This window comes from Hermetia illucens, chromosome 3 (assembly GCF_905115235.1).
Source record: "Hermetia illucens chromosome 3, iHerIll2.2.curated.20191125, whole genome shotgun sequence".
In the NCBI taxonomy this organism is placed as follows: domain Eukaryota; kingdom Metazoa; phylum Arthropoda; class Insecta; order Diptera; family Stratiomyidae; genus Hermetia; species Hermetia illucens.
In genome coordinates, this window is record NC_051851.1 from 10,596,957 (window position 1) to 10,622,476 (window position 25,520).

Below are 25,520 nucleotides of genomic sequence, written 5' to 3' on the forward strand. Positions count from 1 at the left end.
GTGGGTGGGGTAGAACTTCCTATTTCAGCGTTTCCGAAGTACATTTTCACTGGTTGCGCCACATGCGGGAGAGCATTGTGATGCAGCAAAATCACTTTGTCGTACCTTTTCTCGAACTGAGGTCGTTTTTCCTTCAGTGCCCGTCTCAAACTCATCAGTTGAGTTCAATATCGCTCGCCTGTAATGGTTTCACTGGGTTTTAGTAGCTCGTAGTAAACTACACCGAGCTAGTGCCACTAAATTCATAGTATAATCTTGGAGGCGTGAATATTAGGTCTGGCTGTCAATGTGGAATCATGGCCGGGCAAAACCCATGATTTTCTGCATTTGGGATTATCATTTTTCATCCCAAGTCACTATACATTGCATAAACCCCCAGCTGTTCACAATCAAACAAACGATGTTCAACGTCCCTCGACTTCAACTCGTACAACACCCAATTTCCTTGCCTCTGAACCCTTCCCAGGACTTTGAGGCGCCTTGAAATGGCTGGCTGAATCACATGCAATGGCTCCATCAACTCTTCTTGGGTTTGGCATGAGTTTTCGTCGAGTACAGTCGTCAAATCATCACCTTCAAACACCTTTTCCCTTCCATCGCCATGTCAGTCTTTGATACAGAATTCACCGTTCTTAAAACGTTAAAACCATTCATGATACGTTCTTTCAGCCTCAGCCGCAGATTTCTTTAAACTGAACGTGTAAAATAAAATTTCCCATAAAAAAATCGGCTCGTGAACTTGACATGTTTTAAGGCAATTAAAAATATATGAAGTGGGCACAAAATCACTTATTTGAAATAATTAAAACTCGCTTTTTTTATTCGCTAGTGTTATTTATTGGTCTTGCAAATACCGATATTTCGGGAACCACTTGTTCTCTTCATCAGTGCTTTAGTCGTTTTCGGATCAAAGTTTGGTTCAAGATTAATTTATTTGTAGTCGGTAACGATCAGCATTTACCATTTCGCCAGACTTTAATAGCTCACAACGCACCGACTTGGTTTCGCTGACTATGTTAGGCTCGTTTCACACGTTTACGGTTCCATTCGGTTCAGTTTCGGTCGCAGCCCACAAGAGTGAACGGTGTTTCGGTTTCAATTCGGTATCCATTGGGTACACTTGTTAACAGCGACCTAAACAGAACCGACAACGAAACGAAGCGAATGGAATCGTATACGTGTGAAATGATTCTTACAGGATGCTCATGATCGACTCATAACCTTTATATGCCTTGGATTCTTGAAGTAAATCCGTTTCTCGTTGCCCATCACGATTAGATGGAAGGAGCCCTCATCGCTGCAGTAGAATTTCTGAAGTGTTCTTACTCTGCTCTTTTTTACCTCTCGAATCAGTTGATGGGGTATCCATTTTCTCGATTTACGGATGTTTTCCATTGTTGCAAGCGTCATGAAATAATTGACCAATTGACATTCAACATATCTGGCACTTGCTACTGACTCAAAGGGCCATATTTACTCAAAATTGCTTGTTGTTCTGAGCCTTTAAACTTTTTTGATATCCTGCTACACACTTCCTTGTGGATGTGAAAATGGCCAGTTTCAAAACACCGAAATCAAACTCTACATTCCGATCTGAAAATAGCATAATCGCAACAGTCTTTGCATTTATTCAGTTTGATTCCGCTGAATTTTTCTGCAGTAGAGAAGGTAATAATTACCGGAAATTGATGCTATCAGACTCCAAATCGCACAATTTGAAACTGAAAAAAATTGCACAAGTTATTAGTAATCCTGCACACACCTGGTAGTCTCTTTCAAACAAATTCATTCAATGGCCAAAACATCGCATTGACAAAATCCCTGGATATAGCAAGTACACAAGAATCTGTCTGGCAATTAAATTAATAATGGAATTTTGTCTCCCAAATTGAGTTCGTGTACTGTCGCAACTCAATTATCCTTAATTAAGTAAAGCACTCAATTTTTTTGCAGCCAAATAGAGATGCGAAAAGTGACATTACAAAGTAATTAATATCACTAACATCACCTTTCATTATCCCTAACCAGGCATGTGATGTTATATCAACGTACGGTCCCGAACATCACCAAGCACCACAGCATCACTTAACATCGCAAAATCCACTCATCATCATCCAGTAAAGGAATAATGATGATATTGCTCTTAACATATAAGTGATGTTTTGTAACGTCCGAGCTGATCGATATGTTTGACCGCAACGGTGATGGTAACGTGATATTACACTTTGAGGTGATATTACATGCATCACCTACGCATCTCTACTGCCAACCTAGTCTTAAATTGAAATTTTAATGATGTTAAAATTCTTTAAGAACGTTTTTGGCCCGGTGTTGATGGTGATATCATAAAACTGATAGTCCATTTATTTTGGAGAGGGTGATCATAAAAATTTGATGGGGAAAATACAAATCTGCTTGGCAAAAGTACAAATTTGTTTGAGAAAACTAAGAAGCTATTTTGGAGGAAAATGACGATTTGTTTTGGCGGGAGAGGGGAATAAATTTGTTCGGGAAAAATCGAACTTTGTTTGGATTTAGATTAGAAATTAGGAATTTGTTTAGGAGAGAGCACGACATTTGGTTAGTAAAAACGCGGGGAAAACTGAAGATAATTTCAGAGATATAAAAATTTATTCGGGAAAATTAAAGATTCGGCTAAATCGAAAATTTTGTTGGGAAAATTCACAAATTTGATTAAAGGAAACCAAAAGTTTGGCTGCGGAAGTGAATTTGAGGCATATTTGGCTGCAAAACAGCAAATTTGACTGCAAACTGTAAATTTGACTGGAAGAGTGCAAATTTGGGTGGGAAAGTGCAAAATTGGTTGGGAAAGTGCAAATTGGGTTGGGGAAATGCAAGCTTGATTGGGAAGATGTGGTTGTGAAATTACCGAGTTTGGTTGTGAAAATACAAATTTGTTTGAAGAATTATGAATTTGATTGAAAATCGAGGGACTTCTAAGTCTGCCATTCATTGATGGTGGATCGGGAGCGGTTGGAAAGCAATATGCTTCCACGGTTGTGGTCCACGGAACCGTCAGCTTGTTTGCGAAAATTACGGATTCGTTTGAAGGGAAACTGCAAATTTGGTTAATGAGAAGAGGAGATGGAGAATAACAACTGGTTGCGGAAAAATCCATTTTTTTTTTGGAACAAATACAAACAGAAAAGAATGGAAATTTGTTTGGGAAAAATACAAATTTATTAGGCATCCAAATTTGCTTGGAAGAAACCATAATTTGGTTGGCAACAAACGCAAATTTAGTTGGGGAAATTAGCAATACAGTTGGAAAAATCAAAAATATGGTTGAGGAAAGACAAAAATTTGCTTCGGAAAATATAAATTTGACTGGGACTGGGAAAACACAAATTTGATTGGGGAAAATACAAATTTAATTGGGAAAACACAGATTTGGTTGGGAAAATACAAATTGGTTTACATGTTGTGGAAAGTACAAATTGTTTAAGAAATAGCACATTTTTAGAAAAATTGTGCATTGAGGAAAGCTACATAAATTTCATGCATTCGTCCGGTGCTAAATTAACTGGATGATTTCCACCATTTCTCTGTGTTAATTGCTCCGCCTCAGTCGTAGGGAAATGAAAGTAATAAACGAAGAAAGGATACCATTGAAAGCATAATAAACAACTAAATATTTATTACCCCAGTTTATCGTCGAAATGTATTACGTATTATTCCCGGAGAATTTGACTAATAAGATTTCAGATGTGAAATTTATGAGGATCTCAAAGCATTTTTTGTTTAATTTAGCTTGCTATGCAGGAGGCAACATCCTTTGTTTCGTATAATTTGATCCACACGTTTGGCCTTATATCCTCGTATCAATACAGTGTCGTAATATAAATGAATAGGAACAATCTGGCAAAGGTAGTTTCCGTTTGCCAAATATTTTTCTTTCATGAAAAAAAAAGAACTAAATAGGCCAAAAGATGGAGTAGGAATATATAGTCCGTACCACTTGAATACAAATATACATACAAATTGAATTCAACAACTTGAACTTTCTGTTCATTCTGCCATAATCAAAAAATATATTTTGAATTTTACAAATAAATTTTTTTTTTATCTGTATATTTTGTATTACTTGGAAAAGACAAGAAAAAGAAAATATCTCGAAAAAACTTAATTTAAATTTGTAGATTATGATTACGACTTTTATGGTTATTCGGATTATCGTGGTGGCTACAATGAACCATATTATGACGATTTTTACCGATCATATGATGGAGATTACTTCTTTGATTATCCTCCGAGCGGTGTATCGCCAGTAGCCGCCGGAGGACCACAGAGAACAACCAGAAATAATTCGGTGGGTTCAAAATACAAACTATAATTTTACTTTTTACTACATTTCTTTTCCTTTATGTAGTTCGTTCATTAAGTTTTTATTATATATATGTTCTGGCTTTTTTATATGAAATATTTTGTTATCGGTTAATGAGAAACATATTTACTTTGCAAAACAAGCATTGAATTATTAAATTAAATCAAATATATAAAGTGCCATCATTGCCAGGTTAGGTGGTATATCGTTACTGCATCTACAAGGTTTTATTTAATACACAGGAATATTAAATAAAATCTTTTTAGGAGCTAAAACTCATCTAATGAAATCTAAATATAGATTTAAAAAGCATTGTAATTCTCAAGCGCTCTTGTAATTTTGAAAATTTAATGGAATAAGTTTATTGTAGGGTGGGAGTAACTATTTTCTGGAAAGTTGGGGGGTGCACGTTTTTGGAAATTGAATTTGTGAAGGTGTGAGATTAGGCGATTATGGAGGCTCGTCTCCTTCCTCAGTGCTAGTACCTAATTAGGAAGCACATGGTCTCCGAAACGATTGTATGCAGGAACAAATAAAAATATTTACAAGATAAGGAAAAAAACCTAGTTCTCTTTCGGGAGACTAAACAGCCATCAAGGAAGAGAGAACGTTGGTAAAGAAAAACAGACTACAAATGAAGGTTCGGCTTTAAGACTGCTGATCCGCTAAGCTAGGTAATAACCCTAATCCCTTCGATGAAGCAAATGCAGGAGATGTTGGGGACGTTCCGGTGAGGAGGTTACGTCACCCTTACTTCCAAAACCAGTACAGCTGAACACTGTGGAGGTTAAGCTTAAGTTGGCGAGGTGTCCCTCAACAAAATTCCTGGTTTTTCTTGCGGGAGAGAACTCTCATCCAGGAATCAAGAACTCCCATGATTAAAAGACTCCAGGATAAATCTTCTATTATATACAGGGTGGGACGCCAAAATTTGCCAAATTACCACACTACATTATTCAAAACACATAAATTCTTTTCTTTTTGAGGCATTTTTCCCCTTTATTAAACAAGTGTGGTGGCAATACATCACCCTGACACCTACCAATGTCATAATACTTCGGGAATTTCAAAGTGAACTTTGTCCGTATTTTGGCAACGCACCTAATTGAGTCAGATAGGTAGGGGGATGGGATGTACATTTGAAAGAAGGGCCAATTCTTATATAGCACTCCGGGAAAAAATTTGAATTTTCTTAGCTCCTTTGTTAAATATGATCATTCAACTTTTTTCTATCAATTAATTTGTCCTTTTAGGTAGAAAAACATTTTTTTATTTTCATTATTTAGCTATTTTATAGAGGGCTTCAAGTTGACACTTCAAAAAGTACCTCATCGGATAACCTCAAAATCGATAAGTCTCTGAAGCATTAGTAAATTCAAATTGGGGTTTGAAGTGCAAGGTCCCTTAGGTGAAAAATTGGCCGCCTTTTGTACTCCAATTTTTGTTTGACCGTTGCACTGAGCTTTAACAAGTCATAGTGGACTTCACTCTTCTGACCCTGCCAAACACAGAGCATTTCCTTCCTGCCAAAGTGATTCGGTCTTACGGTATCTTAGGATGTGGCATGCTTGTACCATAGCCATCTACACGCACAGAGGGGTTCTTCATCTGAAAATGGATATTCCAGTTCTCTCGTCTATCTGACTTGCTTCCAATAAGGGTCTTCAACCGTGATATTATGAATTTTTTCAATCATTTCGACAGTTCTGACATCTGCGAAAAGAATGAGGTTTTGGGTTGTTACAAGCTCATCGTATATTAGCTGAATAACTTCAGTGTCAGAACGAACCATGCTATAAATTACATCATTAGATACCTGATGATTTTGAGGAAATTGAATTTGAGAGAGCTTAGATCTAAGGGATTGTTTGCTGACCTCCCAGTTAGCATTCCTGAAGTCAGGTGCAGAAAGGCGAGCGTATTTGGGTTTGGATTTACGTTGATGCTGGTCAGGGAAGTGGTCAAGGCAGAGTTGCTGCTCTTTACGTTATAAGTATGGAGTGCTGGGCAAAAATGGGAGATATTTCATGCAATTGGGTTTGTTGCCAACCAACAGTGTAACTGGCAACCATTATTGGTCAAATAGGAATCAAGATAAGATGTATGTATGTCTGGCATTTAAATTACCCCCCAAAGATTTTGGACCATTGGACGATTGCCAGCTGGGCAAGGTCGGTTCGCGTAAAAAAATGTGGTGATATTGAGGTCGATCAGGTCAAAAAGTTGATTAAAACAATCATCGACATAGATGAAGCCGGATGTGGTTTCGATAGATACGGTATTTACCTTGAGATTTAAGAGAATAAGGTGGCAGGGAAAGTTGGGTGGTGAGGAACTTGTCGAAGGCTAATACTGCGGTGCCTCCGGCGAGGCATGCTGGACAACATCAGAGCAATTAATTCTGTTTTTTACGCAAAAATAACCCCCCTTTATATTGACCACAGCCCAACAAATCCTTGGCATTTTATTAACTAATTTTTGAAGTTCCTCGTTAGATTAACTGAAGCCACTTTGGGACAGTGAAACATTGATTTTTCACTGACATTCCGATTCGTCTAATTAAAGAACCAATTACCATTGTTCTGCCATGCGGTTTTTGTGGTTTTTGCAAAAATTCAATCTTTTTTGAAAATGTTCAAGTTTGAGAGGAAGTTTTTTCGCAGCAATTGGTCCAAAATTTGATCGTAGCTGCTGAAAGTTTTTGGTCTATCTTTCACACGCATTTTTCTCGAAAACGGATACACCGACACGAAATTTAGTGACAAGATTGAAATTATAGGCTTTAAGAAGGGGTCCTCATATATGCAAAGCCAGAGATTCTGCTGTTCACATACATATGATGAGTCATACACGTCCTAGAATGCAATAAATTTACGTGAATTTCAATATTCCAATAACTTTGTTAATAATAGTTAGATTGTGATCGTTTTCTAGAGTCGCCTAAGATAATGCCAAATTTAGCATTTTTAAGATAAACTTAAAGGGGGGGTTTCGAGGAAATGTCCAACATATGGTAATATACTATTATGAACTTTATTTGTGCAGATATCGGGGGGCCTACATTTTGTAGAAATGCATCACTGATTTTTTTCCGGTTTTTTGGTTGGGTTAAGTTCTGAGAACGAGATCTCTTTTCCTTTTTGGGATACGCATTTTGAGCCTTCACGCCCCTATGTTTCACATAATGTCAGAAATGGGATCAGTTTCAGAAAGCCAAATTAGCACCACTCGCTGCATCTAAAGGGACACACAGGGCACGTGTTCTCACCAAATTTCGGTCCAGCAGTTTCGAAGTAAATTGGGTGTGACAGACAGACAGCCGGACAGACAAGCATCGAATCGATTTTAATAAGGTTTTGTTTCACCCAAAACCTTAAAAGTGAAAAACTCATCAAAACAATTGAAGAACAAGTGAATAAAGTAACTGGTACAAGATTGTTAGTTGCCTTCTTTGAAGAAGAAGTCATCTTGTGCGTAACTGTTTAAAACTCCAACGCAATGTCAGTAAGGGAAGTCTAGCCTCATCTGAGAAATTCGGAAAACAGAACAATTGCCCTCCAGATAATGTGCGAGTTAAAAAACGTCTACATCTCCATAAATAAGTTTAGCTACAAAATACTTCACGGATTTTTTTCCCGTAGCTTTGTTAGAACAAAGTCGCCAATTGTGAACTAAAGATGTTTATCTTCTTCGCCATCTGTCGTTGCATCATCGAGAGAAATCAAATTATCACAAATTGTCAGTGGTTGCTTCTTCAGGCTCAGCAATCATCTTGCATGTCCTTGAGGGGGTGGGAGTTGAATTTATGCTGGCAGAAGTGGAAGGTGTAGCGATTAGCTGGTCAGCTATTTGTTGATCAATTTCATTAGGGTCTTCAATGTTAAAAGATCTCCTCGATGGGACATAGATTTTTTCTATCTACTGATTCTGGTGTGAGTTTCAGGACTTCTGTATTCGTGGATAGCGCATTTGGAGCATATTAAAATTTCCATGAATAGTAAACGCCGAGACAACCTTGACTAACAACTTATCAAAAACTATTCTTTCCCTTCCTAGTACCTTCTAACCTTGCCAGAGATATTGTTGCAGTTGCTTATCGCCTCAGAGCAGCACGTTGATGTAATACTTTTTTAGGAGAATCTTTGAATTAAAATTTGACAAAGTCACCCCGGTCTGTAAGGCCATTCTGCCTAATGGTATCAATGAAAGGCCATTGATAAGTACTTTCTGAAATAGCTGTTAGCTTCGACGTTGGATTTAAATGGGAGGAATCCGGGGGCTCGGGAGTGATCATTCTTTTCGCCAATTCATTCTCAGAAACTATCTACCCCAAAAATTAAAAAAAAAAATCATGAAACGCCTTTTCTCTAGCACGCTGAGATTTTAGCTGGTAGATACGGCTTGACCTTACCAGTTGTATGTCTAACCGAAAGTTGTCCGTCGTGACGTTTGATTAATATATCTAAGAAAGGTGTAGCGTGTTGATGTTCTTCTTATACGTATTTTTGGCAGTGATCCTACTGCATTTTCTCAACCAGTGATGCCATAAAGATTTCACTTATTATACGCTTGGGTTGTCTGAAAATATTTTCCCCTGAATGTGAAATAATGTTCATTCATGCAGAGGGAAGCCAACCTCGCATATTGTTTTGCCTTTCTCCTTCATTCTAATGTCGATCTCAACCGTAGTAAACACCTTTCAAAATTTTAATATTGCTTCTTTTACAAGGGTACTGGGAAATAAGGTTTTTTAGCATCAAATGGCACTAGGTCTCACTGCAATCAATCTTTCAATCTTCTAATTTTTGACAGATTGTTTACTGTTGGTAGCCCCCAATTTTAGCATTCCTTAACCAACCACTTCGCAATGTTGTAAACCCTTAAAAAAGAAAATCGAATGTAGGCAGTGCGCGTAATTTAAGAATTGGTTTACATATTTATTGACCACGCCTCATATATATAAATATTTTGAATCAAATTCGGTCGGCGCTTGAGATTTACAATGCTTGACTTTCTATTGAAGTTTTGAATCGATAAAAATATTGTGATTACCAAGAGGGAATTGGCAAGCCGGGAAACTTCTGGGCCTATTAACCAAACAAATAGGGAAAAATAAAGGTCAAATTTATTCTTAAGCATATCTTGTCCCCTAATCAATTTGTCAAAACGATAAAGCGTTCTAACAATCTTTAATTTATCCTCACTCAATTTTAAAATTTTTATGCTTTTTTGATTTTAATTTGCTTTGATTTTAATTTTTTTTTATTATTGATATTGGTTTCTTGCTTTCTAAGTTTCTAGGCAATAACATGCTTGCTGCAATGCTTTTTTGTTTATTCATTTCATTTTAAGTAAAACGTTGTCCCCACACAAGGTCCGGTGATAATAACCCCTATAAAGTGCTTGTTTGTCTTAAGAGCTAATGTAATAACAGTTTCCCTACATATAAGCATATTTCATTCTACACTTGGTTTCTAACTGAAATTATATTTAAAGTACTAACAAAATCTAAATCTACCAATTTCCGAGTTATTAGCGTATCTGAAAGAAGCCACTTCAAATTAACAGTCGATTGCACTGCTATGCGGCTTGCCTTGTAACAAGTAATCGTTTTCATGCAAACCTCACAATTTATTCGCATATATTCATGTAAAACTTGGCGCTAACTGGCTTTTGCGTATATATATATCTTTCCGGAAGGAGCATTCTATGAAACTAGCTTTATAGTCGAGATAACACAATCTAATTTGATTTCCCACTGATAATTCACACCTAATCACCGGAGAGTATACTATGTTTCGAGAATTTCATCATAACTTTTCGCTTTTCACGTACTAATCCCCGTAAAAAGAAATGTCAATCGCAAAAAGTATATAAAACTACTTCGGAAAATTATTTAATCGAAATTCAAAATTTTCACCTTTTTTTACTCGAAATCCAAGAGATGTAATGATAAAAAAAAAATACGTCCGAAAGTTAAAGCACTGTAATGAAGAGAGAAGAACCAGATTTCCTGTAATGTAAAATACGCACAACACAATTGTAAATGATTTTGAAAATTTGGCCGAATTTGATTTTTTTATTGGCTTTATTTTTGTAGTTTAATTTTTATTGAAATTTATGTTATTTTGGAATGACATTTAATTAGTTAAAAACTGGTTGTTGGAAGACGAAATTCAAAAAAATTAACTGAAAAATAATTGGTTTTAATTGAAAATTTCATGTGTTGTGTGTTCTTGCCAGGATGGACCAAATGGCCTGTATGGCATGTATGAACCTATGTTCGAGGTATTAATGCCAACTAATTGAAAATATTTATTTAAAAAAAAAAAAATTAAAAAAAAATGTTTCGTTAGAGGAAAACAGTTCCGTAAATTCTTAAGTTTAAGTTTAGTTGATGGTAAATTCATTTTTCTAAGTTTGAACGCCTACTTATTCGTATGGAGAGCAATCTATGTAACTATACATGAAAAGTATGCATTTTCGGACCAAAGTATCTTTTTTTTTTTTTAAGCGAAATTATTAATCCTTCAAAGTTTCGATTTTCTTTTTGTATATTTCATATGAACAGTATTTCGGAACATGTTAAAAAATCGTAATTGAAATCTAAATTTTTGGTTAGCAATCTGATGTTTAAATTATTTTGAATCTAGTCAATGTTTTTTGGATGTAGCGACACCGAGTTTTTAGATACGATGAAGAGTGAACGGAAATTGGCGTAAACTTTTCATTTATAAGTACAATTTTGTTAATAGTTATCATTTTCTCGATTTTACTATATTTTTTACATACATAAAATATAATTTGTACAATTTAAATCTAACGCGTTTTTTCTTCGCTTTTCTTTTTCTCTTCTTTTTTGGGAACAAAATGCGTCACATGAACCGAAAATTATTTAAAAAAAATAAATTTTGTAATATATGTTCGTCACATAAATGGTTTTAAAACTGATCGGAATTGAAATACAAAAAAAAAACAACAAACAATGGAAAATTGGCATCGATCCATGATCCATTCATTGATTGAAAATTGATAAAAAAAAAAAAATGAAAATTTGAAAAAAAAATCGGATTAAAACAAAATCTTAGGGGGTTGGTCATGGCCGTGGAATCACAGCGCGTGGCCGAGCCGTTGGGCTCCGTGGCAACACCAATCGTCAGGGGGCCCCACCGGGTCAACGGGGGGCCACCGTGGGGGCTCAGGCAGCAACCGGGGGGGTCCGTGGGGCGGGTCAAACTCGTCTCAACGCACGTGGCACCCAGCGCGCCAAGCCGCTACCAAATTTACCAGGTGAGCAGGAGGACGGTCTGTATTTCAAACAGCCTTGTTGTTGTTGCGAACAATTTTTTTAACATACGACTGGGGTTCTCTTACTGCTTTCACACAAGATCATAATTTTACGATAATTATCAATGTTGTACTACTCAGAATATCAATTTCTGAGAATATTCATTTAGTAGAGCATATTTGAAACAAGCTCAGTATAAATGTTAATGTATTTTTTATTGTTTAATGTTTGTTACTTTGTTGATCTTTGCCGTTACAAGCTTGCATGTATAAAGATTTTTTTTTTTCTCTTAATTATAGATAATACATATCATAAACATAAACATGTTGTTCTAGATAATAAAACGAATGTTTCCTTTAGTTACATGTGTTTATTCTATACATATTCGTCGTCCTATTATTCATTATCGTAAGCAAATTACTGGCTGCATACAACTTCTAAGCAGCTATTAGAAGTTGCCTGCTGCACACAGACGTGTTGCAATGAATAGAAAAGGCGAAACGGTTGAAAAGCAGTATGGGAGCACCAAAGTATTTATCTATATTTTAACCTACGAAGTCGTACGTGTTCAGTTCTGACAAAATTGTGAACATATACCGGCCACACATCTCTCGGTTGCTCTTTCATGAAACTTGCCAAAGAGACTGTCCTGCCCCACGAAATTTTCAGTTCTTTTTAATGTTCACGCGCATTATTTGCATATTCAGTACATAATTTTGTCACAGACTGAACCCTAAACGAGAACAATTTAAAAAAAAAAAACAAACAAAACAAAAGATCAGTACTTGAAAAATCGAATCGATTAGTATTTGGGTATGTAAAAGACTAAATCATTTTTATCCTACTACTTTTATTGTTCAGTGTTTTTGAAGCAATAATTTTGATAAAAATATACGTTTAATATCCCTCCCGCAAATTAGTGCGAAAGAAATTTCTCCTGTTTTCGCTGAATCGATAAATTCAGCGAAAAATTTTTCGCTCAGTTTTCACAACCCACCAAACCAAGTCTGTTTAAATAGTTTTCAGGATAATTTTTTTGAAAGCCAGAGAAAATTTATATATTTTTATCAAAATTACGATAAAACCGCATGCTTTAGAATTTTTTTGTAAAAAACTTTGTCTGACGAGCATATAAGCAAATGAAACAGAAAGAGAGTCGAACACTTTGTTACTTACACACACAATTTCGTATTAGAATCTCAGAATTTGTCGTTGAAAGATGATGAGATTTAGTCGGGAAAGAATTTGGCCTTTTTTTTATTGGCTTTATACAACTAGAAGATACACTATCCGGGGATTATCAATTAATCCTACTACTTTGTGCGAGAAAGGAATATTTTCACGATAAAGAGAAATTGCGATTGCACATGCTATTTTTATGACTGTTTTTTACATTTATATATTCTCTATTATAAAAAATCATAAAATATCCCGCTTTTGCTAACAAATCGTCCTTTTTATATATATTTATATATTTTATCCTTTTGTTTATTCAATACTAATCGATTCGTTTTTTTATTTATATATAATTATATGAAGTACATATTTTTTTTTATTTTTGTAAATAATTTTAAATATACATATATATTATCCTTATTTTCAATTTTGATATTTTTCCACTTTCGAATATCTACTGAGTTCAATCCATGTTTTTTCAATTGAGTACAATTTTTTACTACACACACACGCATACATTCTCCATATTTATATCAAATGTTGAAAGAAAAAATCAAACTCTTTCGCTGAAAAACAGCGACATTCGCAAAATGTGTAAACCTCGAACCAGAATATTAATTCAATTTGGACTAAGCTGAATCTAACCGGTTGAAAAAACAGTGCGAGTGTAATTTTTCCTGGAGCGTAAATCCAGTTTGAATATTTTTTTCGTTATAAAATTTTTTCTTTCCTTATTACTCTATATATCCCCAGAAATTACAATATATTCTAAATTACAGCATCTATTGCAGTGTATGCGTAAATCTAAAAATCTGAATATATCAATCAAAATTTTATAGAAGATTTTTTTTTTTTTCGATTGAACAATTAATTACTATTTCCAAAAAAGGAAAACAAATTATAATGGTTTAGAGCAAGAGAGAGAGAGGGAGAGAGAAAAAATAAGAAGATTGAAAAGTACCAAAATTGCTTGTTTAATTCGATGACATCAATCAAGAAATCGAAATTTTGTTTCATTCACAAAATACGTGATTAGGTATATTAATCCCCTTTTTTAAGTTCTGGTATTCTTTGTGATAATGAAAAATTTGGCAGAGATTATTTGAACAGGTGAAAGATTTGACGAAGGACCTTGAATTTTAGCTGTCGAGAAAAGTCCTGGCAGTATCGCAGAATTTTAAAGGAAAGTCTTAGATAATTATCAATTTGGAGTGGCCTCGTTGGGTCTGCGGCTAAGCATGTTTGTTAATGAGGGATTGCTCATACTTTCATCATGTGGTTAACTGTGCAATGTGTGGTGTTGGTACTGTTATATTCGAAGAGCTATATTGTGATGATTTTATTTTTTGTCTTACCACTGTCCTCATTTCATGTTTCTTTGAATTCATCATCTTTTTAATGTATGGAGAGGAGTCTCAACTTGGTCTATTTCAATTTGGGTGCTTGGCCTGGACTCAATGATCAGTCTGGCATCACTATCAATCTGGCGTTAATCAATCCACAATCAGTCTAGCATCAGTCACGTCCAAGTTTGACCAAACTAACAGATTAGTTTGAAAATTGAAAAAAAAAAATTCTGGTACTAGTTACACGATCAGTTTGGCACCATTTCAATATAATTGACTAATGCCAGACTGATACTGCAATCGACGGTCTTAGAAGTGAATATTGTCATTTACAGAACTGTTGCAACATTATGACACAGAACACAAAGACTCCAACCTAATTTGTTTACATTTCAAGTCATTATCCACTGCATCATGTTTGATCTATCTCGATACATACATTACTGTCATGTATTTTGATATTTGGTTCTCTTGATTTGATAGGGAAACCATCATCCTTTTCCCTCTTCCCAATTAAGGGATCTTATAAAGAGTTCCTCTAAACTTCATTTGCTCTCTCTAATCACCGTTGCTTTTCCTGTTTTTGTCATTTCACTTGCAAAGAATTAAGTATATTGCATCTACCCTACCATATATCCTGAAGTCCAGATCTATGGAACTTAATTTTAAGACTCTTTCTCTGATTTCAGGCACTACTCCTTGATAATTTCCATACATTTTATGCCTCCACTTCTTTGATTTTGTTCCTCTGTAGGGTTTACCATAAAATTTTCTAGCGTTGGTTACAACTTCTCTAGCCTTGGTTAAAACTCCTTTGACTTCTAATCTGTATTGCACAGGATTTTTTTCTGGACTTGAGTACGCTCTTTCTTGATCATATTTTCTGCGATATTCATCTAAATTTCCTTGTCATAACTCAGCTGGCAACCCTGGTCACAGTTTCCCTGACCTAATGTGTTTGATTTTGATATCATCTTTCTTCTGACGTTGGTGTATGATTTGTTTGACCTTGGTGTCATCATTATTTTGAGCTTGATGTCAAAATTTTTTTTATTACTTTTGCGTCATAATTTGACTTTAGCGTCATTTTTTTTTAACCTTTGTGGCATGATTGATTGGGCCTTGGTGATCTTTTTGAATTTGCTATTATAATTTTTCTAACCTTGGTACCTCTGATTGTAGCCTCAGTTTTCCCTGACTTTGCTCATCAATTCCCTGACTACTCATCAATTCCCTGACTTTGCTCATCAGTTCCCTGACTGCTCATCAGTTCCCTGACTTTGCTCATCAGTTCCCTGACTTTGCTCATCAGTTCCCTGACTTTGCTCATCAGTTCCCTGACTTTGCTCATCAGTTCCCTGACTTTGCTCATCAGTTCCCTGACTGCTCATCAGTTCCCTGACTGCTCATCAGTTCCCTGACTGCTCATCAGTTCCCTGACTGCTCATCAGTTCCCTGACTTTGCTCATCAGTTCCCTGACTTTGCTCATCAATTCCCTGACTTTGCTCATCAATTCCTTGACTTTGCTCATCAATTCCCTGACTTTGCTCATCAGTTCCATGACTTTGCTCATCAGTTCCATGACCTTGCGCATCAATTCACTGACCTTGCTCAGTTCCCCCAGTCCCTGGCCTTGTTCGTAAAGTTCCCTGGCCTTGGTCATAAGTGCCTTGATTTTTGTCATAATTGTCCTGATCCAACTTCGCTCACAATTTTTATTACCTTGACATTTGTTAAACAATCGGATGTCCGAAGCATCATCACTCCGACCTTGTTCATAATTTCTCTGGGCCACAATTTCCCTGATCTCGGTTATAATTTCTTTAAGTTCGGTGGACATTTCCTTCTTATTGATTATAATTTTCCTGACTCTGATCATAATTTTCCTGACTGTGATCATAATTTTCCTGTATATGTGTGTATGGTGGGGGAGAAGCTACAGCTTCTGAGCGTGTTGGCCCATTGTACTCGAATATAATTTTCCTGACTGTGATCATAATTTTCCTGACTGTGATCATAATTTTCCTGACTGTGATTATAATTTTCCTGACTATGGTCATCATTTTCCTGACTATGGTCATCATTTTCCTGACTATGGTCGTCATTTTCCTGACTATGGTCATCATTTTCCTGACTATGGTCGTCATTTTCCTGACTATGGTCATCATTTTCCTGACTATGGTCGTCATTTTCCTGACTATGGTCATCATTTTCCTGACTATGGTCATCATTTTCCTGACTATGGTCATCATTTTCCTGACTATGGTCGTCATTTTCCTGACTATGGTCATCATTTTCCTGACTATGGTCATCATTTTCCTGACTATGGTCATCATTTTCCTGACTATGGTCGTCATTTTCCTGACTATGGTCGTCATTTTCCTGACTATGGTCATCATTTTCCTGACTATGATCATCATTTTCCTGACTATGATCATCATTTTCCTGACTATGATCATCATTTTCCTGACTTCGGTCGTAATTTGGGCAACTCTGGTCGACATTTTCCCAGATTTCAGTCATAATTTTCCTTGATTTCCGTCACAATTTATCTGACCATAATTTTTCTGATCTAATCGCCAGAATTTGCCTGACCTTGGCGTCATCATTTGCCTAACCTTGGCGTCAGTGCAGTCAGGTCAGTGAAATGGCTTGGCCTCACATGGGCCATGTCGCCACAATTTTTCTGCCCTTGATATTACAATTTTCCTGGCTTTGGCATTACAAGTTTCCTGGCCTTGGTGTCACAATTTTCTTGACTCTGGTATCACAATTTTCCTTGCCTTGCCATCACAATTTTCCTTGCCTTGCCATCACAATTTTCCTTGCCTTGCATCACAATTTTCTTGACCTTGGCATCACAATTGTCCTGTCCTTGGCATCACAATTGTCCTGTCCTTGGCATCACAATTGTCCTGTCCTTGGCATCACAATTTTCCTGGCCCTGGCATCACAATTTTCCTGGCCCTGGCATCACAATTTTCCTGGCCCTGGCATCACAATTTTCCTGTCCCTAGCATCATAAGTTTCCTGGCCTTGGCGTCTCAAGTTTCCTGGCCTTGGTGTCACAAGTTTCCTGGCCTCGGTGTCACAAGTTTCCTGGCCTTGATGTCACAAGTTTCCTGGCCTTGGTGTCACAAGTTTCCTGGCCTTGGTGTCACAATTTTTCGGACCTTGACGCCACAAGTTTTCTGACCTTGACCTCACCATTTTTCTCCTGACCTTGACCCCACCATTTTTCTCCTGGCCTTGACCTCACCATTTTTCTCCTGGCCTTGACCCCACCATTTTTCTCCTGGCCGTGATCTCACAATTTTTCTCCTGGCCGTGACCTCACAATTTTTCTCCTAGCCGTGATCTCACAATTTTTCTTCTGACCTTGTTATAATTTTTCTTCTGACCTTGTTATAATTTTTCTTCTGACCTTGTTATAATTTTTCTTCTGACCTTGTTATAATTTTTCTTCTGACCTTGTTATAATTTTTCTTCTGACCTTGTTGTCATAATTTTTCTTCTGACCTTGCCTCATAATTTTACTGACCTTGCCTCATAATTTTACTGACCTTGCCTTCGTAGTTTTACTGATCTTGCCCTAATTTCTGATCTTAGTTTCATGACCTTGGTCTCATGATTTTTTCAACCTTGGCCTCATGATTTTTTCGACCTTCATAATTTTTCTTATCTTGGCTTCATAATTTTTCCAAACTTGGCCTTGTAATTTTTCCAACTTTGGACTTGGTATTTTTCCGGTGTAGGCCCTGTTTTTCCGACCTTGACCTCATGATTTTTCCGATCTTGATCTCATGATTTTTCCAATCTTGACCTCATGATTTTTCCAATCTTGACCTCATGATTTTTCCGATCTTGATCTCATGATTTTTCCAATCTTGACCTCATGATTTTTCCAATCTTGATCTCATGATTTTTTCCGATCTTGATCTCATGATTTTTTCCGATCTCATGGTTTTTCCAGCCTTAGTGTCAACAATTCCCTGACCTAGGTGTCATGATTTCTCTATCCTTAGTCACGATTTTTCTTTATATTTTAATTTTGTCGACTTTGTTGTCATCATTTTTCTCATCTTTTGACTCCCAACCTCGCGTCAGCAGAATCCACGTTTCGCATTCATAGAGCAACACCAGCGGTATTGTAATATTTTGTAGATATGCAATTTTTCTTGGACCAGTCTTGATTTCAATGTGGCCAGGACTGTGTAGAAGCTATTCCCGCTGGGATAATTCACTGTTTTACTTCGTATTTCCGTTGCCATCTAATGAAAATGAGATCCCTTAATAGGCGAATTGGTTTCCTTGATCAAAGTTTTCACGGCTAATTATAATATTTTACCGGTTGGAAACACTCATTTTTGTTTGTTTTTGACTCGTTAACTATCATACCGGTCTCTTTAGAAGTTGAACCCTTTTTTTGGAATACATCCTTTATATTAAGTAGTGATCCAATCATGATGTCAACATCGATGGCGTACGCTACTACTGTACAGAATCTGTTAACAGCCAGCCCCATATATCCACTCAAGTCACATCACCAACGAGGAATTCACGAATAGGTTGAAGAGTATATAGTTCCAGTCCTGATTTTAATCGGAAGCTAACTTGGCACTCTGTATTTTCCATAGCGGCTTATGTTAGGCGAATCAGTTTCGAAAGGGGTCCTTGTTCAAATAATATTTTATATAATTAAATACAATTGGCAGTAACAGTTCGTATTACGTTGATGTCATATTCGGAATTTTTCTCCAGTACTTGTTTGATTGAAAATATTTGATCTGTGGTAATATCCTCTATTTCTGAGGCGGTTTTGGTACTCGCCTAAGGCGTTGTTTCTGTATATTTTCAGTCGTTTTTCAAAAATTTTTATCGATATTTCATATGGCTTGCACAGAAAGAATAGCTGTTGAAGCTTCTGAAATAGCTCGTCTAGCCTGGCATCCTCAAGTATACCTCCGTTTTTTCTGTGACTGAATCGTTATTTCTGCCAATCCATTTTGTTGAGAATTACATCGAATAAATGTGCTATGATAAATCGATCGAAAAATTATTTCATTTTGTGTGTCGTTTTTTCGGCTTATTTATAATGAAAAAAAGACAAATATTATTTTTTAATTCCGAATAATGAGTTCTTTATATTCCTCATATACCGGTATTTCGAGGACCAGTTGTCCTCTTCCCCAGTGAGTTTTTGTCAATTGCTTCAATTTACCACATGAAAATTCTGTGCTGGAAAAAAAAAAATCTCTGACCACCAAACGACATTCCCCATTTCGGAGTCCATATTCCAACGTGTGAAAATGGTTTCCGCAACTGCTTAACATTGAAATGTATAACGCATGCATTGTTTTCCATATGGTCTACACTTCCATTTTTTTCTCTGAATTGGCTAGGTTAATGGAACCCAATTTTCTATTTTGTTAGCAAAGCAGCTTGTACACCATTCAATGGATACAGTTGGATTCTTAACGCCATCAATCCTAACAACTCACCACATGAGTCCCGGGTTCCTCATCCAATTGATGATAAATCAACTGCTTCCATCTGTCTATATTTTACACAGCGATAACAAGTTTATCAGTCTTTCATTGGATTCAGGGCTTATGTTCACGATGCCAGCGCCTATATTCAATGCTTCTTTTTTACTGCATCCTTGAATATTCATCATGATTAAATTTTAAGTCAATCATTCACTTCAGATTCGTAGGCCTGTTACTTATAGCTGCTGAATTCTTCCTGGACCTCTCACAAAACATTGTTCATGATAATAGTTTCCATTCAGCGTCATAGGGTAGACTAAGAGCGATTTCTCTCATCCTGTGGTTGCACTAGTTTGGCTGCATACGCCGACTTGCTGGGGCACTCTTGAATTGAATGGCGTTTTACTTTACAAGAAAACCAAGTGGTTCTTTCTTTTTTCCTTTCTCCCAAAGTTCCCTTTTGTGAGCCTCCCTCGATCATAGGCTGAGTTTGTACGGACCATCTTTTGCAATAATATTGTTTTCACCTTGATACTCGGTTACTTGCTATTATCTATTTTTAGTTCTCGTTATCAATGACAAATATTCATTCCTCTATGTCGCCAACCGTTCGTTTGAGCAGTCTTACAGGATCACTCTCATCAGTTATCTACAACCGGCGACATTTGATGGCTGACTATTCCTTCCAATTTTTGTAGTTTGGTCCCATTGTCATCATCATCAACGGCGCAACAACCGATAATCCAGTTTAGGGCTGTCTTAGTAAGGGACTTCAGACACTTCGACTTTGGGCCGAGGTCCACCAATTCCATATCCCTAAAAGCTGTCGGGTATCCGGGTCTAATCGATCGTAAAGTCGTTGTCTTTCTTTCGCCAGAATCTCAATCGGCACCATTACTGTAATCGCGCAAGTTGCTTTATTGGATATTGTTCTTTAAGCGCAACATGTTCGGAGTACATTTATGAGACACGCAGCTCCTATCTTTCTCATATTTGCTGTATTTTTCAGTGCATCTGCCCATACTGGGGCTGCATACAGTAGGATCGAACAGACCACCTTCGAAATAAGGTGTCGACGGCTCGGCCTTGGGCCACCTATATTTGGTAGCATTCTCAAAACCAGCGCTCCGATATTATATGCCTTGGTTGCTGCACCCTCCACATCTGAAGTTTAACCTCTGGTCAAGCATTACGCCTAAGTACTTAAGCGCAGGCTTGGAATGAATTGTTTGCGTTCCAACTTTGATCTTCATCGCTTGGTAATAAGGACTACTTTCATCTTATGTTCTGCGGGCTGTAGATCAGCATTCTCTAACCAGGATTTCTTCATTTGCAAAAAGTTCGACTTCTTCGAAGAGGCGTGCAACAACCGTCACACCAATGTTGTCCGCGAAACCAATAGAAGCCACACCAGTTGAAAGGTCTAGGGTCAGTACTCCGTTATACATAATAATCCACAAGAATGACCCTAGTACGGACCCTTGTGGAACTCCGCATGTCATTTGGTATAATTTCATTCCTTCATCTGATTCAGCAGGAAGTTGGAACAGGATTAGGAAGTCGGCAACAATACCCATCAGGTACTTCGCCACGTCTAAGTTGATTAGGGACTCAAGTATCATCTTGCTCCATCTAGCGGAATTCAAGGCGTTTTGACATCAAGTGTGATCACTGCACAACATTTGTTCTTGTCAAGTGTGGTCTTAGCTGTGTTGGCTACTAGGACAACTGCATCCGTTGTAGACGTAGACATTCACGGTGGAATTGAAAAGCTTTAACTGGATTGAAGAAGAATTATTCGAGGAATCTCCCTCTATATTTTGGACATGCTATCTTTTAATAATTTGAAAAACTGTGGTCTTTCGTATCTTCCTCTTCTTCAGCCTTCAGGGTCCGCACGTCTTGATCGATTGCCCCACTTTCATCATAATCATGTGTGCCTCGCAAATAATCATCTATAGTATCAAGCCAATATTGCTGGAGCTTTTGGTCGTTTTCTATCGACTTCGATACTCAAACCAATCTTAGCAATTGACTTTTCATTAGCGTGAATTACATGTACCTACGATCGATGACGACGCTTCTTTCGCAGTTTCTTTTCGATCAGTGCAACCCCATCGCGGATGTCCTCATTTCTGATGTGATCATAGCGTGTTACGTAACATATGCAACGCAACATTTTTCTCTCCATTATCGCGAGGCGCCGTTGTGTAAAAGTTACAATTTTGTATGTCCTCAACTCTCTACCTATCGCTCTCCTTCACTGAACCAAAGATTCTTCCGATGACTACATATTTGCAGGTCTACTCTCCGCGACACAAGATCATCCTAATCAAAGTAATTTTCCACAGCCTAAAAATAATTTCTGCCAAATTTTTCCTTGAGACCGTGTGACAATATTACGAAAATATAAACAAGAAACCATTCATTGTTCTAATCTAACATATATAATTCTCTATTTCTCCATTCTTTTCACACCAACTACGTTCGTACATAAACGTTTTAGTAGTCGGTAAACGTAAATTCGATGGAGGTCACCCAAATCCTGGAGATTCAAAGCGACGTTATGCAAGCGGTATCATAGGAAATGGTGGTGGAAATTGGGGCAGTCAACCATTACCGCAACAACCTTTGGGCACAAATGGCGAACAATGGTATACCGATACTTATCCAACATGGAGTTAAGATGGGGAAGTTAAAAAAGACGAAAGAACACAACAGACCGGAATTCGGAAGTAAAACATCTAAAATAGCCGGCATTATAATGTGATATATAATGAAATGGGAAAAAAAATAATAAGTGCATCGAGAACAACCGAAAGTTCACATTATCCTTAAAGTGTTTTTTCTCTTTTTTCAATTTAGGAATCTAAGCACATACACAAACACTCAGTTTTGTCAAATTTAAATTAATATTTCCATTATGAAGAATTTTACAATGTGTGCAACACATATAAAACAAACAATTTAGAAAGTGTGACTAGGACTTAATAGGATTCAAAATTCTATATAAAAAAATTTAAAAGAAAACTTCATCGTCGTATTCGTAATTAGGATGTAAATAATCAGAAGTGATGAAATGAAAATGACTGAAATTTAAAATTATTTTTTGATTCTTCTTTTGACTTAGATTTATGATTAAAATATAAACGAAAAATAAAACTATGTAACTTGTAATGGCGAACTTAATTTTACGCTAGGGTCTTAGAATTGAAAAGATCGAAAATAAAAAAATGGGCAAAAAATCGTATTAACAAAAAAAAAAGTAAAAAAAAAATCGCCGACGTGTTTTTGCATCGACCCTTCGATTCGTTGCGTCTTTATGTACTTTTATTATGTTTTTGGTATTTTAATAGTTCGCTTAATTTGAAAAAGAAAAAAATTATTAAAATTAGTAATGGTGAAAGCACAACCAAAAAAAATTATTGAAATTTTCATTTTTATCTTTCATTTGATTTTGTTATATTGTAATCTCATTCGGTTAATTGTTTTGCATTCTCATTTTCAAGTTCTTATTTAACTTATTTAAATTTAGTTGAAATCTTTTTGAGAAAATTATTAAGTTTTGTTTGTCGTTATAATTGTCCTGTTCGGAGTATTTTGGTTTTTCGTTTCATATGTAAAGAATAATACCAACCAGAGAACCATTGATATTCGCCATAACATGTCTTCGTAATTGTTCGATAGAATTGAATTAAATAGGCTACCGTTTTATATAAAGAGGAAGAAAATAATTAGAACCGTATTCCAAGATAATCATCACATTCATTTCGCACATGCATACAGAGATAAAAGATATAAAAATACTTCCCTGGAAAGTGTAACCCGTATTGTTGCGTACACTTGACACACTTACAATTGTTGAAAAGCAATAGTTTGTTTTCTAGTTATTGGTATAGCCATCGTCATGAATTCTGCTGTCCGTGAATAAAACATGTAACTTAGACTAAGATTAATTTAGATACAATTTTAGGTTGAATTGTAAAGAGAAAATCGATAGGGAGCTGCGAAAGCCGCACCACCAACAAATTAATAATTCGCGCGATATTTTCACCACCATTTTTTATTTTAACTCTGTCAGTTTAGTAATATCTAAATTTTACTTTTTTTACTATTATAGAGAGGAACAATTATTATATGTATATCTATTAATTGCATAACATTTATTTTCCATCGACTGATAATTATTCTCTATTTTTTTTTGTATTGTAAAGCACACACAACTGAAAAACTACACGCAAGCATGTGAAAAATTGTACAGACAATTGCCGCAGAAACAAGTAAAATTTATTGATTTTTGGACTTTATCAAGAATAATTGTAATATCTCATTCATTGATTACGAAAAGTAAATAAAACGATTTAAAAGCAACGTACTGATGGAATAAATTATAATAGTGATCGTAATGTTATTGGTTATAATTAAAGAATTATTACAAATTATTAAAAATATATAAAATTATAATATTTGATATGAAATTTTTTATTGTTTGGTCGTAATTTATTTAAATTGAGAAAAAGGAGAAAAGCAACTTGAAACCAATTTTTTAGATGTAATAAAGAACAATTAGAATTCTTCAAATACGAATGATAAGAAAAAAACACGCGTAGATTGGGGAAAGAGGAGCTTCAGACTCGTGCGGGTCGTAATAAAAGTAAGCCGCCACGGCGAGCGTTTTGTCAATGCCATTTTCCTCCAATTATATATTGTTTTGGACTCAAAATTGTGATCAAAAGGAAAATTTTAAAAAGTTTTCTAAATTTTTTATATTTATACATATAGGATCAAGTTTTTAATATTAAAAAAGTATGAAAATCGGTATGATTAATAAAAAAAAAGAAGATGAAAGTAAGAAGTATGTAATTGTAATTTGTACGTTATATTAGTCATTATGAAAGACAATATTTAATGAGCAAGAAAAATCCGTGAAAAATTCTCAACTAATCAGCTCAACCATGAATCCTTGTCGATATCGAAATTGAAGAATTAATATCCACGATTTTCACCTATAACAACCGATCCCGTAAGATACAATACTTTGTTTTAAAAATAGTTTGCATACACACCCACACCCCACACACACTCAGCATTCAACCACTTTTTGCAAAATAAAAACCACTTAAGCTAATTTTCTTTAATTAATTTCTGTTCTTATATAGTTTTTTGTTCTTTTTAAACAGTAATCTGATCAGACTACATATTTGTATATTTAATTAATTAGAAGAAGAAATAAAAATATCTCTTACAAATAGAAAAATAAACAGAAGAAAAAAAATGAGCAGTCCGTTAGGGTAACGTCGCTTTAACAAAATTCAGTAACAAACAAACAAAAAAAAAACAAAACAAAACAAAAGAAGTTATTAAATTACACACACACAGCAACAGAGAATGGAAACAAAACAGTTAAAAATAAAACCCCATATATGAAAAATTCGTGAGATTTATATGAAATATAACGAACCGCTACTGAATTGGAAGGAAAAATAATATGTTTCACTCGACACACACACAAACACAAACACATAATTACATTACCGATAATATCTCTAAAGTAATTTTTTGATTTCATATTTGAAATAGTCTGCATGTATGTATATCGAGAGAGAAAAACTGAAAAAATAATTGAAATAAAAAGAGGAAAAATCAATTGTGTACGTTTGTTTGTATCGGTCTCCTACAGTGGACTTCTTCCTGGTATTCTGTTTACTTTTCAGGATTATTGTTGAATTCTCGGTCAAAGGGTAGCATAGGTCCCAGGGCGAAACGTGGGTTGGTACACACGATGAAGCATAAAGCCTGATGATGATGCATATGAGACCATTCTAGTCAACACCGACGGTCAAAGGGTAGTATAAGTCTTAGGGCTCGACGATGG

General features: G+C 35.9%; 1 protein-coding gene across 19 annotated transcripts in view; it reads left to right on the forward strand.

The window, feature by feature from the left end:
- The window catches only part of LOC119652455 (heterogeneous nuclear ribonucleoprotein R), a 217,325-nt gene extending 192,033 nt beyond the window's left edge, over positions 1 to 25,292 (forward strand). For 9 of the 19 annotated variants that reach the window (XM_038056606.1, XM_038056603.1, XM_038056605.1 and 6 more), the window contains 4 exons: positions 4,161 to 4,330; positions 10,589 to 10,633; positions 11,434 to 11,635; positions 22,152 to 25,292. In XM_038056606.1, the coding sequence (XP_037912534.1) occupies positions 4,161 to 4,330; positions 10,589 to 10,633; positions 11,434 to 11,635; positions 22,152 to 22,330 (596 nt within the window). In that variant the 3' untranslated portion in view covers positions 22,331 to 25,292. Of the gene's footprint in view, positions 1 to 4,160; positions 4,331 to 10,588; positions 10,634 to 11,433; positions 11,636 to 13,588; positions 13,846 to 22,151 lie in introns of those variants that run through there. The other 10 variants (XM_038056616.1, XM_038056617.1, XR_005249548.1 and 7 more) reach the window with 9 other exon arrangements.
- Positions 25,293 to 25,520: the final 228 nt, after the last annotated feature.